General features: G+C 44.6%; 1 protein-coding gene across 1 annotated transcript in view; it reads left to right on the forward strand.

Moving 5' to 3' along the window:
* Positions 1-17,500, forward strand: part of slc4a11 (solute carrier family 4 member 11) — a 30,646-nt gene that overhangs the window by 7,775 nt on the left and 5,371 nt on the right. The window contains exons 2-14 of the mRNA XM_083683822.1: positions 2,237-2,287; positions 3,164-3,280; positions 6,154-6,197; positions 6,510-6,738; positions 11,576-11,657; positions 11,832-11,955; positions 13,055-13,264; positions 14,887-14,971; positions 15,322-15,447; positions 15,549-15,662; positions 16,782-16,914; positions 17,053-17,126; positions 17,250-17,487. Coding sequence (XP_083539948.1) covers positions 2,237-2,287; positions 3,164-3,280; positions 6,154-6,197; positions 6,510-6,738; positions 11,576-11,657; positions 11,832-11,955; positions 13,055-13,264; positions 14,887-14,971; positions 15,322-15,447; positions 15,549-15,662; positions 16,782-16,914; positions 17,053-17,126; positions 17,250-17,487 — 1,627 coding nt within the window. The remainder of the gene's footprint in view (positions 1-2,236; positions 2,288-3,163; positions 3,281-6,153; positions 6,198-6,509; positions 6,739-11,575; positions 11,658-11,831; positions 11,956-13,054; positions 13,265-14,886; positions 14,972-15,321; positions 15,448-15,548; positions 15,663-16,781; positions 16,915-17,052; positions 17,127-17,249; positions 17,488-17,500) is intronic.

The following is a 17,500-nucleotide window of genomic DNA, read 5'->3' on the forward strand; positions in this document are numbered from 1 at the left end:
ATTTCTCATTTTCACGTTCCAACCACCTAGTTCCTCCTATTAAGACTCTCACACAAACATGTGTGTGTGTGTGTGTGTGTGTGTGTGTGTGTGTGTGTGTGTGTGTGTGTGTGTGTGTGTGGGTGTGAGTGTGTGTGTGTGTGTGTGTGTGTGTGTGTGTGTGTGTGTGTGTGTGTGTGTGTTTGGCAGAGAATAGTCAGGTGTGTATGAGTCTGAGTGAGTGAATGAGTCTGTATCCAGCTATAGCATTCATTTTCATATCTTACAGAACTTTAATGCAAACATTGTTAGGTTTTCTTGTGTCTGCCTGTATGGATGTTTTTGTGCATTTACCTTTACTGCATGAGGAAATAATTTCTGTTGTCTGAGGCATTTTACAGAGGTGACATTCGTATCTTCTGTGTCCAACCACTTCCTCCATTACTCAGAGGTGAAACACATCCTTGTTCCGTAATGTCTATTGTTTGAGGGAGATTTTAATATAATATGTGGCAGGGTGATTCACAACGCATTATTGCAGAGAAGTATTAGTATTTTATCCTTCAAGAAAGCCACCCTGCCTACTAATGATAGGAAATTCCTTTTCATTAGTGAGGATTTAGGTATCACAAAACATGCAGGCAAGAGCTCAGAGACGGTTCCTTGTCTGTGACAGACACATCACTCCGTACTTCGTTTGTTTGTTTACAATCCAATATATCATAACATATGCCGTTTATATGTTGTTTATATTCTATATATGACATTTGTCTGTTGTAAAGTCACTGTATTTGTTACATATGCCTGGGAAATACTGTACAGTAGGTTCAAAAGCGATTGCCTCATAGGATCTCATAAAGTCGATCAAATGTACAGTATGCTTATGTACAGTATGTTTATGTACAGTATGCTTATGTACAGTATGCTTATGTACAGTATGTTTATGTACAGTATGCTTATGTACAGTATGCTTATGTACAGTATGTTTATGTACAGTATGCTTATGTACAGTATGCTTATGTACAGTATGTTTATGTACAGTATGCTTATGTACAGTATGCTTATGTACAGTATGTTTATGTACAGTATGCTTATGTACAGTATGTTTATTACTAGGTCATTGTGATACTCACTGACTCTGCTCTCCCACTGTTTTTAATCGATCCGGTAAAGCCAACGTTCATCCGTATGGACACGGCCCTCTGTTTAACCCTACCGTACCAAGACACGGCCCTCTGTTTAACCCTGCCGTACCAAGACACGGCCCTCTGTTTAACCCTACCGTACCAAGACATCCTCTAGTGAGAAGCAGCTCACTAAAGGGAACATTTAGGAGGTCGTAATGACATCACTGGGATGGGGTTCAACACACAACGACGGGGTTCACACACAACGAAAGTGGACACGAATAACACCACAAATAAAAGACAGAGCTAACCGAGGACTCACTGAGAAACTCTAGAGAGACTACGTTACGTTATATGTTGTGTCTTCATGGATGCAAAACTCGATGTGTAGATGTGCCCTCTCTCCTCTGCTACACCAGAGAATCCTTCCAGCAAACTGGTGGTGGAACACATAATCCCTCTCTATTACACCACAGCACAAGGTCAAATAGTTAGCAGAGAAATTAATGTGTTTCTCACTTAGTTTTGTGGCAATAAATGCAAAATTTTAGAGAGAGATACAGTACAGTGAGCAGTTCCGAAAAATCGCTGCGGATTGAGTGTGTATATGTGTGTGTGTGTGTGTGTGTGTGTGTGTGTGTGTGTGTGTGTGTGTGTGAGTGTGTGTGTGTGTATGAGATTGTCTTGATTTAAGCAGTCAAGTCAGGAAAACACCCCTAAGGCCTGGTGTTGATCTGCAGTTACAACATGAATATACAAACACTTCAGCTTAACGCTTAAAAAGCTTGACTGAAGCCGAACTGCAACACCTCCCAGCTCCTTCAGTACACCCAGACTGGTCCTGTTATCTTTACAGGTCCCACATCACTGACATACGTCAGATGTCATACAGTACGTACATGTCAGTGGAGGCTGGTGGAGGTAGAAATCGGAGGACGGGTTCATTGTAATGCATGGAAGGGAATGAGGCACTCCTCTGTGTTACACTCAGACCACACTTGACTTCTTTATTTTGTTACCCACTGTCTAGATCTACCTATTGATTACTGTCTAGATCTACCTATTGATTACTGTGTTACCCACTGTCTAGATCTACCTATTGATTACTGTGTTTACCTTCTTCTTTACAGAGGCCCCTCCTTCTGGGATGTCCAAGAATGGATACTTCTTTCAAGAAATGGGTGAGTCTAAGTAGCTATTGAAACAGATTGATATTACTGATATTGGCGATATGCATAATGAAAAATATAATATACACATAATCATTTCACTTTTGGATGTAATGAACTTGCACTGGTTCATATGATAACCGTAGTTTCATTACCTCTAGGGAGATGCACCCAATTAGTATGTGCAGTGCAATCAGCAAGGACAGAATGTGCCTGCCATGTATCCCCATGTGTCACGGGCCAATTATCCCCCCTGCACCACAGATATTCACCCAGCAGGTCCCCAGGTTCCCGCAGAGATTCAACATGAACAAGCTTTATTAAGATACCTTTTATCAAGGAGTAAATGTAATTACATTTTCGCCCGGATGGAAGCGGCCAGCACATTAAATGTCCACAGAACCATAGTGTCTGAGGCTCATTAGGATGGAAGATGTGCCACCGTCACTTACAATACTGAAGCACATTTATGTTTATTCATTTAGTAGCTGCTCTTTTGCAAGGTGACTTAGAAGTCGGAGCACAGTGGGTGAGTCTAGTGCGGAGGGATAGACAACAAAACAGATACAAAGAATGTCAAGTGCTATGGAATGATCCGGATACAACACCGGCTGAATTCAAATAAATGGGTCATCAGACAGCATAAGTACCCAAAAGAGTAAGTGAATTTGTTTGAGACATTGACCTTTCAGATCATGGTGATATCCGAGGATATTCAGCAGAGCTATCACAGTACTGTAGTTAGTGCTCCCATACAATTTAATTTATAACTCCAGTAATCCAGTGTGTCACAAACAAAATGGATTGATGAATCATCCCTCCTTGGTATGGTAGAACATTTCCTGTGGGCAATGTTCTTGAGGTGACCTTGTGCTGTTGTGTTCTCAGAGCAGCGGGAGGGGGAGCCGGAGGAGGGCAGCGAGGGTCGAGAGGAGGGACAGGACTCCCCCATCGCCTGCGGAGATGACATCCACCTCTATGATAACCAGATCAGCCCTGGACCAGGTCAGATAGAGACGGAAGGAGAGAGGGGGAGAGAGAGAGAGAGAGACAGAGAGAGAGACAGAGAATGTCTATGACTGTGTTTTTGTGTTTAGCTGCATGATCGATTCCATAACTTTTGAAGGACAGTATTTGAAGAGGTGCCATTCACTCTGTCAGTGGGAGATTTCTAACAAAGATACTGTCTTCTGAATACCATTATCAGTGTGAATAAATGTAGAACCTGAGCTGCTGGAATGACAGCTCTATGACAGGGCCTGTATCAGTATTCTGAAGTTGTGTCGATTGAGTCCAGACTCCAGGTGTTGACAGCGCCTTAGCTGCAGGTGTTGATAATTTGCTCCTATCACTGGAACCACACAGGTCAACAGGTTAGCGTTACCTAGGCAACAGTCACAGGTGCGGCGGGAGAGAGTCGTGTCATTCCTCTGGCGCTAGGTGACAGGTGACTGTGTGAGCCCAAAACCGGTCTTCCCAACATAGTAACACTGAGTGCATCTGGCAGGAGAGGAGAGTTAGGGGGTATGGTAGGTATGAGAAAGGAGAATAGGATGGGAAACTCTATCTCAAGCTGACTAGAAACTCTCTCAGGCTGGGAAACCTCTCAAAACACAAGGTCTGAATTCTACTGATTCTACCAGATGAAATTCACCAAAGCTAGTAAATAACAACAGATTACACATTCAGAAGTCCACAACTGGCTGCTCATATGCATTGCTGCAATTATCAACACTATATGTGCTTGTGATATGTGTATTTGTGTGTGTGTGTGTGTGTGTGTGTGTGTGTGTGTCTCTGTCTGTGTGTGTGTGTCTCTGTCTGTGTGTGTGTGTGTGTGTGTGTGTGTGACTTTTAATCACATGCTGTCTTCCTCTATAAGCAGTGGTACGGAAAGATAAGTACCTCAGTGCCTCAACAGGACCTAGACACAACAGTTCCTAAATCTCATTTTCAAAACATATTAATCTAGACACAACAGTACCTAAATCACATTTTCAAAACATATTAATATATTAAGATTCATTCCCTGCTGTAGTTGTATAGTGTGAGCAACATGAGTCATATTATCTTCAACATTTCACAATGTATAGTCACGTCTAAGAGCATTAATCCATTCCTCAATTTTGCATGTCATTTATTGACATTTTTCGACTGAAAGTGAATGTGAGCTTTCACTGGGGCCAATTGTCTCATGACATGCATTACAAACCAACCTATTTCCCTCTTCCCTCAAAGACCTCTGCCCTCAATTACTCACCCTCACAGACGAGAATCTGATGGCGGAAACTCTCTCGCCTGCTGAAGGATCCGGCTGTCATCACCAAATGTTGTATGTCCGTGAGAGGCTCATCAAGGACAGTCAGAGAAAAAAACAAGTCTTAGTCTAAATGAAGGACTAAAAATGATAACCAGGAAAGAGATGGCGTGCTGTATGGATTAGGGACGGGGTTAACACTGTGTCTCTGCTTTATACAAGTGGCATAGGGAGCAGATATGATATGCATGACCTGTGAGTGCCATCATTTCATTTTTATTTCATGATAGATAGCACACAGTAAGACCCAAAGGACTGGCAACTCCAGGGATCATTAACAATAATTAGCACCCAGAGTTTGCCCTATAGAAGGAACCACACAGGGTAAATGACTAGTTTCACATTCTGACTTCCCCTTCCTAATCCTTAAAATATTCAGGATTACTTTAAGCCAGATATTGAGACGTACAGAAGCCATTAAAGGGTGGTGATTGGGGACCCAGGTAATCCTATATGAATATATGAATATCTCCTTACGGCTGGAGCCTGACAGCAATTAGAGCATCGCCTGGCTCTCCCCAGGGACGGGGGGATCAGCAGAGCTGCCTTTGATAGGGAGCCTTTGATTAACCAAATCCTGCACATGTGACACACTCCTCTGTGATATGGTCTCATCATGTGAGGTAGTGGTGGGTCTCTCTCTGCCTTTAGGGGTTCCCATATATACAGAACATGACAGACACACGCTACACGGTGTTAGATTATTGATATTGTGTTATTACAGTGGTTTCCTTGAAGGCTTATTGGCTTGTAAGAAGGCCTCCCGGGCTTGAGAAAGGAGGTGAAGCATTGATTGATTTGCTGACAGCGGAGGAAAGAGAAAAGCTCATCCTAAACTAATAAAGCCATTCTCACTGTAAACCGTCATTACGGTGTTATGTAACACACTGTTGGGGATGGCACTCTGATGGATAACTGGGGAACTGCCAGAACAGAGAGTTTGATGTGAGCAATACTGTACACATTGGGATGGTGTGTCCTAGTTTTGATGTAACTACAAAAGGGACAGCCATGGCAGAGCCGATGAAAACCCAGACCTTTGCACCTTATCTAAGGACTGAGGATTTGCTTTCGATTTGTATAGTGTGTATTAGTCTTATCTGTAAAGAAACGTACAATCCTCGTTCAATGAGCGCTTTTAAATACCTCTCTCTTGACATTTCAGCACTGTTGGACATTTCTTTGGTTGGAATTCCTTCTCCACTTCTCTCGGCTGTTGTCGCAGGAAATGTAATGTCTTTTCCTCAACTGCATTGTGAGGTGTTTTTTGAACACTCAGTAGAGGCAGTAGGCTATAGTACAGTATTTAACTTCAGCTGTGTGTCCTAGTGCTGACACATGTAAGCCATTACTCCTAGGAGGATGTAGGTTACTGAGATGCCACTGAGAGGCACGTAGAATCGTTCCTTAATAGAAACAATATGTCGTCAAGAATGTGAAAACAAATGTTTGAATGAAATAACAGGTAATTCAAGATATCAAATATGACAGGTGACAGGTGACACATGACATCTCTCTCCTACGCATCTGCTCACTCCCATTCTATTTCATGCTCCCATAGACTCTGACGACTCTGGATGCGTGCTATTGAACACATCAAGGAAGGTAAGGATATACATTATTTTCTCAACTACTCAGTCAATAGTTTCAGTTGAGGCTCTGTAATTGAATATCGATGGATTCTGGGAATGGTAGTTCTAACCCAGTACTCAATATCTAGCCTGACTGCTCAGAATAGTCGCTCAAAACACTGAAGACTTTGAAAACAATAAATGGTAAAAAAGGACGTCCACTTGATGATGGAGGTGATTGGAGCCTGTATGTCTGTCTGTGTAACACCCCCCCCCCCCTCCCTCCCTCCCTCCCTCCCTCCCCCCCTCCCTCCCTCCCTCCCTCCCCCCCATCCACACTATCCAGTATGTGAAGCTGATGAACTTTGAGGAGGAGGTGCGAGCGCACCGGGACCTGGACGGCTTCCTGGCGCGGGCCAGCATCCTGCTGGACGAGACAGCAGCGACTCTGGATGACGTGCTGAAGAGGATGCTGCACCACGTGGGCCAGGACAGCCACACGGCCGAGCCCAGCTGCAACTTCGAGGAGGTCATGAGTATGCTGTTCACCGACGCCGGAGCTCAGGAGGTCAACGGTGAGCAGGCCTCCGTCATCAGACACTGTGCAGCTGGATGGGTGTGTTCAGAGTGCTCTATATGACCAAGAGGTTAACACAGGGATCAGCCCGGTTCTCCATGGCTGAAGAACCATAGCAGATTAGTATGTACAAGAGTTTACCTGTCTGGTAACATGCTGCATACAAACATGAACATAGTCATGTTACTGCGTATGTCATATTAATGTGTATGTGTATAAGTCCGTAATCGGCTCCTAGGATCACTGCCGTATTACTACTGTAATAGTCCTCTCAGTTTAACACCACAATAGATATCAGTCATCATAGGCGTCACTCAACAGCTCTGAGACACGGCCGCGTTCCGCACTTCCGTTACATGAGAGGATGCGGAAGAGCTGATGATGGTCGGACCGTTCTTGGGGCTTTGAGACATCTTCTCTGTCTCTGGGTTTTGCACTAGCTAGAGGTCAGGAGGGTGGTGTGTTGCTCACCCTGCTTACCAGCTCACACAGATCTGTTAGGCGATAACGGACTTGTGTCATTGATCACTCCGTTAGCTGTTCAAATGCCTCTCTGAGCCTTTTGGCGATACCATAGTAAACACTGTCAATCCCCAAAGCACAACATCTCCCGGACTATTTCCGTCATAAGATAGAGGGAGAGAGAGAGAGGGTCTCCTCGTAGTTTCCCGAACCCTTGGGACACAGCATTGAGCACAGGCGGATACGTTTCCCTGTAAGCTCCACTGTGGTTTCTGTTTTCCTAGAAAAAGCTAGAATGTGAGTGTGAAAGTGTGAAATCATTAATTGATGATATTGCGCTGCCTCTTGAGCAGAGGAATTCATTTTATAATGCAATTCTAAATCATGTGAACAGCTGGCCACTCGATAAAGAGAGCCAGAATGATTAGAACAGCTTCAAAAAGAATGGAAATCTCCCAAAGATGAAAGCCTGAGAAGATAATTGGTCTTTTCTTACACGATATTTGTTTTAAAAATCTCCTTTACTTTGACTCAAATATACAGTACATTAGCCAACATGATGATATTATAGCTAAAATATTAGCATGTATAGCTGCTATTACAGCATATAGCTGCTATTACAGCTATATGCTTTAAGTTATATTATCAAATTATCGAAATGACATGGTTAAATTGAGAACAATGGGTTATGACAATGATGATGACGATGATGATGAAGATGGTAGTGATAGTAGGATGACTGATAACCTTTTGAGTAATCCCTGTATCCTCCTCTCGTCTGAGATTGCTGTGGGTCTCTCTATCTGTGCCGCTGATTGTCTGCCCTATTTACGATGATTGTGCTGTAATTCCCCCCTAAATTACTGTCACCTTTGATCGATCTTGCCAGCCCTTCACTTTGCATCAATTTACATAATCCTCTGCTGATTTTCTGTTGGCTCAAATCAAAATTCAAACAATTACATATTCATCATTTACAATATGCAAGGGGAACTCTTTTCTCTAACATCGGATGTATTCAAGCCCGTGGTGAACAGTTAACATGACTGGAAATGTTTGGGTATTTCTGAAGCTTTTAAGCATGCCTCAGTATAAATGTATACGTTCCAGCACGATAGAGACTGCAGTGAAATCCTTGAATATGTCGAGGAATGATCGGAATAATTGGAAATAATTCATCTTAAATGTGATAATTTATTAATGTTCAACATGACATGACAGACGATATTAGCCATGAATGTAATTGTGTAAAATCTTGATCTCTTCGTCGAATCTTTGGTTTCTTTGTTTCAGTTGGACACATAACTCTTATCAATGATCAAATCAAATTTGTGGTAATAGCCCGTAAGACTGTAATCAAGATAGAATCTCTTTCAATATGCATGAGGGAGGAGAGAGCAGGAAATGAAGCTTCTGTTCGGCAGATATATTTATGTGTATGAGTGTGAATAAGTAAGGATGGTGTGTGTGTGTGTGTGTGTGTGTGTGTGTGAGTGTCTGTGTGTGTGAGTGTCTGTGTGTGTGCGCGCCCCCGGATTTGTGTGTGTGTGTGTGTATTGATTGCGTCTGTGTGTGTGAGAGTGTCTCTGCGTGCGTGCGTGCGTGCGTGCGTGCGTGCTTGCGTGCGTGCATGTGTGCGAATTTGGGCTCTTCAGTTGATCAATGTTTTCACCCATCCATGTATCTGAACTGAATCTCTTTCTTTCGGCTCCCCTATGCAGACAAGTCTCAAAGTTTCGTTTTCTTTGATGACGGTAAGCTGTGCTTATTGGATGAAAATGTCAATGTCCGCCACAATTAAGTTGTAATCAGTAGTTTGCTTCTGTAACAATAACCATGAGTGTGCTGTTTGTCTGGTGGTGTTTTATTTAGGACTGGGTCGATCTGATTGTGCCATCACATGATTCTTGACAAACCTCAGCAATGTACTTGACAGCAATACTGTTATTGAAAGATCATCAGCGATTTCAACTCTACTCAAATCAGCATGCTAGTCCCTCTGAGGTTTCACTGTTTGATAACAGCGATTGGAATCAATCAGTATTTGTTGGAACGGGTGTGACTTATAGGGTAGTAAGTCGAGTTATTTGAAGTACAGTTGCTTGATATTGGGAACCATTTGGGCCCTGGACATTGTTTTAGCCTGTCAGATATCAGTTTGTGAGCAGCCATAGTGGCTAAGAACACACACCCCTCCAGATAATGAGGTTGTCTATCGACCCAGTCCTAGTATCCCTCTCATTGTCCTATGACTTCATAGTGTAAGTCTTCTACGTTGTGATTGGCTGTGAGGGAATGTGCCTGGTATAAGTGGGGTAACATGGTTGTAGAGAGCACTTCTCTCTTTCAATTGTCTCCTTCAGAATGCCCTCTGCAACCTCATGCTTTGAAGGAATCACATCATTTACCTTCATACGTGTGCACCCTGCCCGTTTGACCTCTAGTCCAACCGGAGGCCACAGCTAATCTTTTAGAAAGCATATGATTGAGGTTTCATGAAAGTTACCCTTGAGCATGATCTTTTGACTCTTGTTGGGAAGACGGGTGGTTGGAAATAATTGTGTGTAAATGTGCTTGTGAAGCTATGACAACAATGCATTATGTGTGCCTGCTTGTGCTTGACAGTTCTGTTATGTTGAATCAGTTGTTCAACAATTAAGGAAAACATAATAAGAACAACATTGTTTGGACCAGTTTACCAACAGCGTACTTATTTCTGACAGTTTCATCACATGGGAATTATGAAAATGTTTTTTTCCCCCAAACCATATCATGCAAATAATTCAGTTAAAGAATTCAATGACAGCTTCCAAGATCAAAGAGGATAATCCAACAAACCAGACTTGCCTTCTTCATATTTTCATATTTCATCATATTTCTCACAGAATCATATTTCAAATATATTGTGTGTAATATACTGTGTGTGTGTGTGTTTGCGTGTGTTTGTGTGTCTATGTTTGTGTAGCCTATTGTATATTGTATAGCCTATTGTGTTTTTTTGAACATCAAAAGCTGACGAAACCATAAAGAAATCTCAACATAAGGGACAAGTGTGAGGCAGCAACAACATGTTAATTGTAAGTGTTAGTTGCTTACAGATTCCCAAACCCTCGGAGACAGGGCCTGTCAAAGGCACCATGTGACAACAGACAGGTGCAGGCTAGTCTAGAACAATCTTCCACAAGGCATGATCTGACACATCAAATAGGTCATCACCAGCAGCTGTGCTGTGATGCTGACATGAATAACAATGTCCTGAGATTTGTTTCAAATATTATCTCTTGGAAAAGTAATTGATGTCTTTTTTGAAGGGGACGTCAGAAAGTGTGGAAGTGGATGTGATGTTAGCCACTGACGCTTTGCTGTAATCTGGGGGCTCGGGGCGATGTTTCTCCCTCTCCCCAGACGTCCGTCTGACATTGGCCACCTAGCCTGTTGGTATGGGAGACCAGAGGCGTCTTTCTGACGTCAATGAGAAATTGGACGGTTTCTGATTATTACATGCCTGTCAGGCTTACTGCTATTAATTGAATTGAATCCCAGTCCATCTCCTTCACTTTTCTTTCCTTCGCTCTTTTTCTCTCGCTCTATTTCTCTCTCTGCCCTCTCTCTCTTCCCAGCTCTCTCTCTCTCTCTCTCTCTCTGGCTCTCTCTCTCTCTCTCTCTCTCTCTCTCTCTCTCTCTCTCTCTCTCTCTCTCTCTCTCTCTCTGGCTCTCTCTCTCTCTCTCTCTCTCTCTCTCTCTCTCTCTCTCTCTCCCTCCCTTGCTCTTTCACTCCCTCGGCTCTGTGATACTGTTGTCATGGCGACGCCCATCATTTTCTGGCATGAATGGAGGATGTCTTATTGATGAGACGACATGGCGTTGGAGAGAGGGCAGGGAGAATCTGACTGATAGGGAAATGATCAGTCCTGCTGCTTATGATACAAAACACCCTCCGTAATCTTTAGACTAGTTATTAGAAAGCACAATGCACACACAATTCTGTTCAGCGTGGGGGGTCCTGCTTTCTACTACTGTGGAATATTGAAAGACCTCAGCTAGACCTTCAAGACTGCACTTGAAACCCAGTTCAGCAGAGATCCATGTACCTACAGTACATATACTGAGACAGAATCCTAATCAATGCACTACGAACGAAGGCCTTTCTTGCCCAGTGTTCATGCATTTTCTTCTATGCATCTTCATTTGTGAAGTGTGCATGCAAGTTGACATGTTTGTTGGCTCTATGGCAACGTGAGTTGTGAGGTTTTGGCTGTGTGGTAATGTGATATGTGAGGTGTTTGATGTGAACTAACCATGAGTGTGTGTTCAGTATTCAGCTGTTGATGAACACCACTGCCTCCCCCTAACTTCACGTCTGCCTTCTGCAGTGCACCTGCTGTCTGAGACTATACAGGGAGTGACTGCCACAGCCACAGGAGTCCAGTACCAGCAGTCCTGGCTCTGTATCCTGTAAGTAGCACCTCTATGCGTGTGTGTGTGTGTGTGTGTGTGTGTGTGCGCGTGTGTGTGTGCGCGTGCGCGTGTGTGTGTCTGTGTGTGCACGCGTGTGCATGTTATGGTCATGCTTATGTTTGTGTTACAAAGAACCTGTGATTACGTGTTTTCACCACCTTTCTGTTCAAGCTGCAATGTGAAGACCCTCCAGAGGCGCCATGTCTGCATCTCCCGTCTGGACAGGCCACAGAACTGGGGGGAGAACTGCTGTGAGGTCCGCTATGTCATCCTCATCCTGGCCCCACTAAAAATGGTAACTTACTCCACCAACCCCCCTCACCACCTCTCTCTCTCTCTTTTGCTAAATTCAAAATGGATTCAAAATGCCCTGTGGGTAGAATTCTCAAAATACAAACCCTTTTACTTTCCATCAAACCACTCAACCTATTTTCTTGCTACTCCCCCCCCCCCCCATTACTCCTCGTCAAAGAGCTCTGATTGCCCCACTCAAAATGGCAACCCCTGCTGCCACAAAAAGGTTTTCATGTTGGCTCCACACAAGCTGGTAGGCCCCCCTCCACCACTCCTCCACCCCAGCTCTCGGAGAGGGGCAAGTGACCCAGGCAATCAGAGTTAACTACATGCTTTCTGCTTGTTTGTTTTATTTATTTTTTCATAAATGTTCCATTGTGTTTACATACTTACAGTAATGGTTCCATTGCCCTCCTGTCTTATAACGGGGCAATCACAACCGCTAATGGCATTCCTACAGACATGAGTCTAGCTCCCACATAAACACAATGCATTTTTTCGGGACTTGGTTTCCCCTGATGGTAACTGTCTGTGTTGAAAGAGCCTCTTGAGAAATGATGATGATTATGATAATTGGAATTCCTTTGGTTGTAATGTATATAATGTAGTATTGTGAGGTAGGGGCATTTGCACTGCGCTCTTAAGGGCTGAAAGGATCTCGTCTTGTGGTGAAGCCATGGGTGCGCTGAGGGTGGGAATACCTCTGTGGAAAGCCTCCAGAGCTATCTAATCAGCACGCACACCAATTCAGTTACCACTTTTCCCCTCTGAAAAGCTTATGGGCTTATCCATTCTGTTTGCTGCAGCTGCTACAGTACACAGTGGCCTGGCTATGGCTGCTTCGCCACCACCTGGCTGACAAAGCCACGCTGGCATCCTGCAGCTACACAGCCTGCCAGAGTGTTATTATCAGCATTCTGTCTCACTCTGTCACCTGTGATGGCATTAGCCGTGACAGCTCTGTGATTATTGACAAAGACCCCCACCACCTTCTCCCCGCCATTACGGTCTCACATTAAGGAAGGAAAACTCCCATGCATTTCATACAGAAAAAGGACAATGTTTTACACGGTCCCTTTATTCCGTCTCCTCTCCGACAGAAAAGCACTAAGACAGCGATGGAGCTCGGCCGGACCTTCGCCACCATGTTCTCTGACATCTCGTTCAGGCAGAAGCTGCTGGAGACCAAGACCCAGGAGGAGTTTAAGGAGGCGCTGGTCCTCCAAAGGCACCAGCTCACTGCTGCCAACCAGCAGCCTACAGCGGTGGAGGAGGAGGAGACTGACCCCCGCGGCCACAAACCACTCAAGGTAACACACAACTGGTGTGTGAGTGTGTGTGTGTGTGTGTGTGTGTGTGTGTGTTTGTGTGTGTGTGTGTGTGTGTGTGCGTGCATGAGTGCGTGCATGAGTGCGTGCATGCGTGCGTGTCTGTGTGTGTATGGATGTCTGCGTGTGTGTGTGTGTGTGTGTGTGTGTGTCTGTGTGTGTGTGTGTGTGTGTGTGTGTGTGTGTGTACATATGTGCATGTGTGCGTGTGTGCTGCTGTTTGTCTGTCCTAGAGTGTGTGTGTGTGTGTGTGGTAGTAGCATTATGACTCATCGTCATGGTGGACTGAGATGAGGTTCCTGATTTGGAGGGCTTTATAATTTCCCTCTATTTGGAGAGTTGGGTAATCTCTCCACAGTATCTCTGAATCCCTGAGGTCTCCACAGGATGCTTCTCACTCTCACCCTCCATCTCTGCCATTCTTTATTACCATCTGCTTGCTCTATGGAATCACATCTGTGTATATAATTTATACATTTCGATCTCTTCTATTCCTCTCTATCCCTCAGTCACAGTCACAACCCCCCACCTCTCCCTCTCCCCCCCCTCCCTCTCTCCCCCCCCCCCCCCTCCCTCCCTCCCTCCCTCGCTCCTTGCTTCACTCCAGTCTTACATCTTTTCTCTCCCTAATCAATCAGCATCAGCTCCTGCCAGCACCTCCTCAGTGGGTAAATGACCTTACATCTCTCCCAGTCCTGTCAGAGCTCCCCCCAGCCAGACACCACAGTCGAGTCCTGCTGCAGCCCCAACGCCACAGACCAACACCTCCCCCTCATGTCCATGTCATTGACATGGTGACCACTTAGACATTTCGTCACGTTTGAGTATTCATCTCATAGTGGCACACTAGGTGTTTATCCACGGGCGAGACAGACATTCCAACATTATTTCGAATGCTGCACGGTGGAGAACACAGGACAGAGCCTTTACCCCCCCCCCAAAACCTAAACCGACGTGGGACCACCCACAACAACCTATCTCTTTCATACTTTCAGGAATGAGAAGCTGGCCAAATTGTTGTGTGTTTTGTTGTGTTTCACTCCCCATGCCTCACACTATCACCCAATCTGAAGGAATGGCAAACAGGTGGACAGTAATTCCTGTCGGAGGCTTTGTTTATCGAACCCGGGCCAAACGCTGGCGATGGGCCACGGCGGTCGGCCCCACACACACTCTTGTAATAATAAATGATTTCATTATGTATAGGTTTTTAATGGACGAGCAATCTGTGTGTGAACAAGCCTGTGTGGCTTCATAAAAAAGCCTGCCCGCTCAGGAAAGAAATGGGCCCTTTTGTTTAAGCATTCCAGGCTGTTTACATCAAGGTAAATAACTTTTCGCCCTGCCAAAAACAGACAATATAAACTCTTAATATGAGGAAAAGGGGCTGGAATGATTTTCCCAAGGGCTTTTCCCACTAAGTTGACTCACCTTTAACAGTTTCACTTGTGTGTGTGATCCCCCTAATCCATACTTTTATTGACAAACGACGATACAATATACATACAGAATTTGATTGGTAAAATGTCTGAATCCTCAGTGTCAGTTCTCAAAAACAAACATTCATTCACACATTCATTCTGACCATACTTGTCTCTCCCCAGTGTAAAGACTTCTTCAAAGCTGGCCGGGGGATTTATGAGGACTTGTGTCGCCGACTGCCCTTCTACCCCTCAGACTTCACAGACGGTAGGCTGGCCCCCCAGTCTGCACCAGACTGCAGCACCCCAGTACTCAGTGTCTGTGTGAATGTGGATCTGAATCATTTCCTTTCTGATGTATTAATACCTCACAGTATGCTGCTGCTGCAGCTTCTGGTCTATCTCCTTCTACCTGCATTAGAGATATAACTCAGCAGGTCAACTCTGTCTTTACAGTTGCGTTTGTTTCTAATTGTTTTTTGTTTTGTGTATGAGTTATTTTATTACAACAAGTGATTCATTGACATTGCATTCACCTCTGTCAATTCAATGGCTGGAACGAGTGTGAATTGAACGTGACAGCAGGGAATCAGTGTTGACAGACACTTATCTCCTCAGGTATCCTGGGCAGCAATAAGACCCTGCTCAAGTACATGACCACATCCATCTTCCTCTACATCGCCATCCTCCTCCCTGCCATCGCCTTCGGCTCCCTCAATGATGAGAGCACGCGTGGCGAGATCGGTATGAACTCACCCACACTTGGTGTACACCCATACTGTTCACACTCATACACTGTTAGACATGATTTGATGCTAGTGTCTGTGTCTGTGTGTTCTCTCCAGACGTCCAGAAGACCATGATAGGTCAGAGCATAGGAGGGGTGATCTACTCCCTCTTCGCTGGGTCTCCCCTGGTCATTCCTCTAACCACGGCCCCTCTCGCCATCTACATCAGTGGTAGGTTTCCCTCTGCCTTTCCTCTCCACATGCAACTCTACTGCAGCAGAACACTCTTATCTGCAGTTTCTCCACTGTTGGCTGATTTGAGGAAATAAGAAGATTATGTCGTTACCCGGGGAGACACCAGAGCCTGTCTAACAACAGCCAGAGTCTTTGCCTGGTTCAGTTGGAACACTCACCCCATTTGAGCCGTTTATTTTGGTGGTAGATGTTTATTTACACATATCTGTCTGTAATAAGTTTTTCTGTTTGGAATTTAAATCATCTTGACTGCTGGAAGCTGTGCAATGGAGCAACATTTATGTCCAGCTGTCTTCTGATGCCAAGATGTAGTATTAATATTGTGGATGTTTGTTTGGATAAGGTCTGATGAGCTTTGAAGCCGTTCCGATACGATCGCACTAGGAACACATTCTTGTGGGGCTAATTGAAAACCATTATCAGGAGTCTTTATGAGAGTTAAATGATGGTTTGTTTGTGCAATTTTCACTGATCTGGGCACAAATATTCAACAAAATTCAAATCTATTCGGGCAAAGTGATATTCATTAGGTAGTAGTGGTTCTTTTGATGTGTAGATTATGTAATGGGGGGGGGGCTCTTTTATTTCTTCTTCAAATATTTGACATTGAAAGCTTGACATTTTTCTCTGTCATTACTATGTTGGATTTTTGTCAAACGGAGATGTCTGCAGAGGCCTCTCACTTCTGCTGTGGTCAATAGGGCTGTTTATTTGGTCAATAGGGCTGTTTATTTGGTCAATAGGGCTGTTTATTTGGTCAATCTGGGGTGATTTAACTTGGATTCAACTCTGATGACTATTGGTGTGTGTGTGCATGTGTGTGTGTAGGTGTGTGTATGCGTGTGTGGGTGTGTGTGTGCGTGTGTGTGTGTGTGCATGTGTGTGTGCATGTATGTGTGTGTCTGTGTGTGTGTGTGTGTGTGTGTGTATGCGTGTGTGGGTGTGTGTGTGCGTGTGTGTGTGCATGTGTGTGTGCATGTGTGTGTTTGCAGAGATCAGAGGGATCTATGTTGCCTGTTGGTGAGTGTGTGCTCACAGTGATCCTGTAGGTGTCTCTGATGACGCTGGTGTATATCTGTGTGTGTTTACTTGTAGTTATTCGAGGGATCTGTGATGACTATGAGCTGGACTTCCCAGCCTTCTACGCCTGCATTGGCCTGTGGAACAGCCTGTTCCTCATCCTGGGAGGCATCTTCAACGTCAGCCTGGTCATGAAGCTCTTCAAAAGGTCTGGTTCACAGTGATAACAGAGAGGCAGACTTACTGCAACATGACTGATCCACCTTATTGCACTTGTTGTTGTTGATGATGATATCAACATGGCTACTCCAGATGATTGACTGGTCTTTATATTGTGTTGTCCTAGGTCAACAGAGGAGGTTATTGCCCTTTTCATCTCTATAGCCTTTGTGGTGGACGCAGTGAAAGGCACCGTCAAAAGTAAGTGACTCTTCCAAAGTCAATTCCATATACAGGTACATGTACATGATACAATTTACACATTTGAATGATGATGATGCTAACACAGTGTTGTGTATCCCCCCCCCCCCCCCCCCCCTCCAGTCTTTCATAAATACTACCACTCCCCGACGCTGTCTAATGGGAGTGTGGAGGCCTTCCATCAGCTGCGTGAGAGGGGAAGTCTCATGAGGGGAAACGGGACTGAGGTGGGTGGAGGGATAGGCCTCAGCTCCTTCCCTGATTCCTTCATCCAGTGCACCCGAGAGAGGCCTGTTCTCTGTCTCCTACTGATGCTCGGTACCCTGTGGGTGGGCTACACTCTCTACCAGTTTAAGAGGAGGTACGTGCAAGGT

This window comes from Argentina silus, assembly GCF_951799395.1.
Source record: "Argentina silus genome assembly, chromosome: 13".
In the NCBI taxonomy this organism is placed as follows: Eukaryota; Metazoa; Chordata; class Actinopteri; order Argentiniformes; family Argentinidae; genus Argentina; species Argentina silus.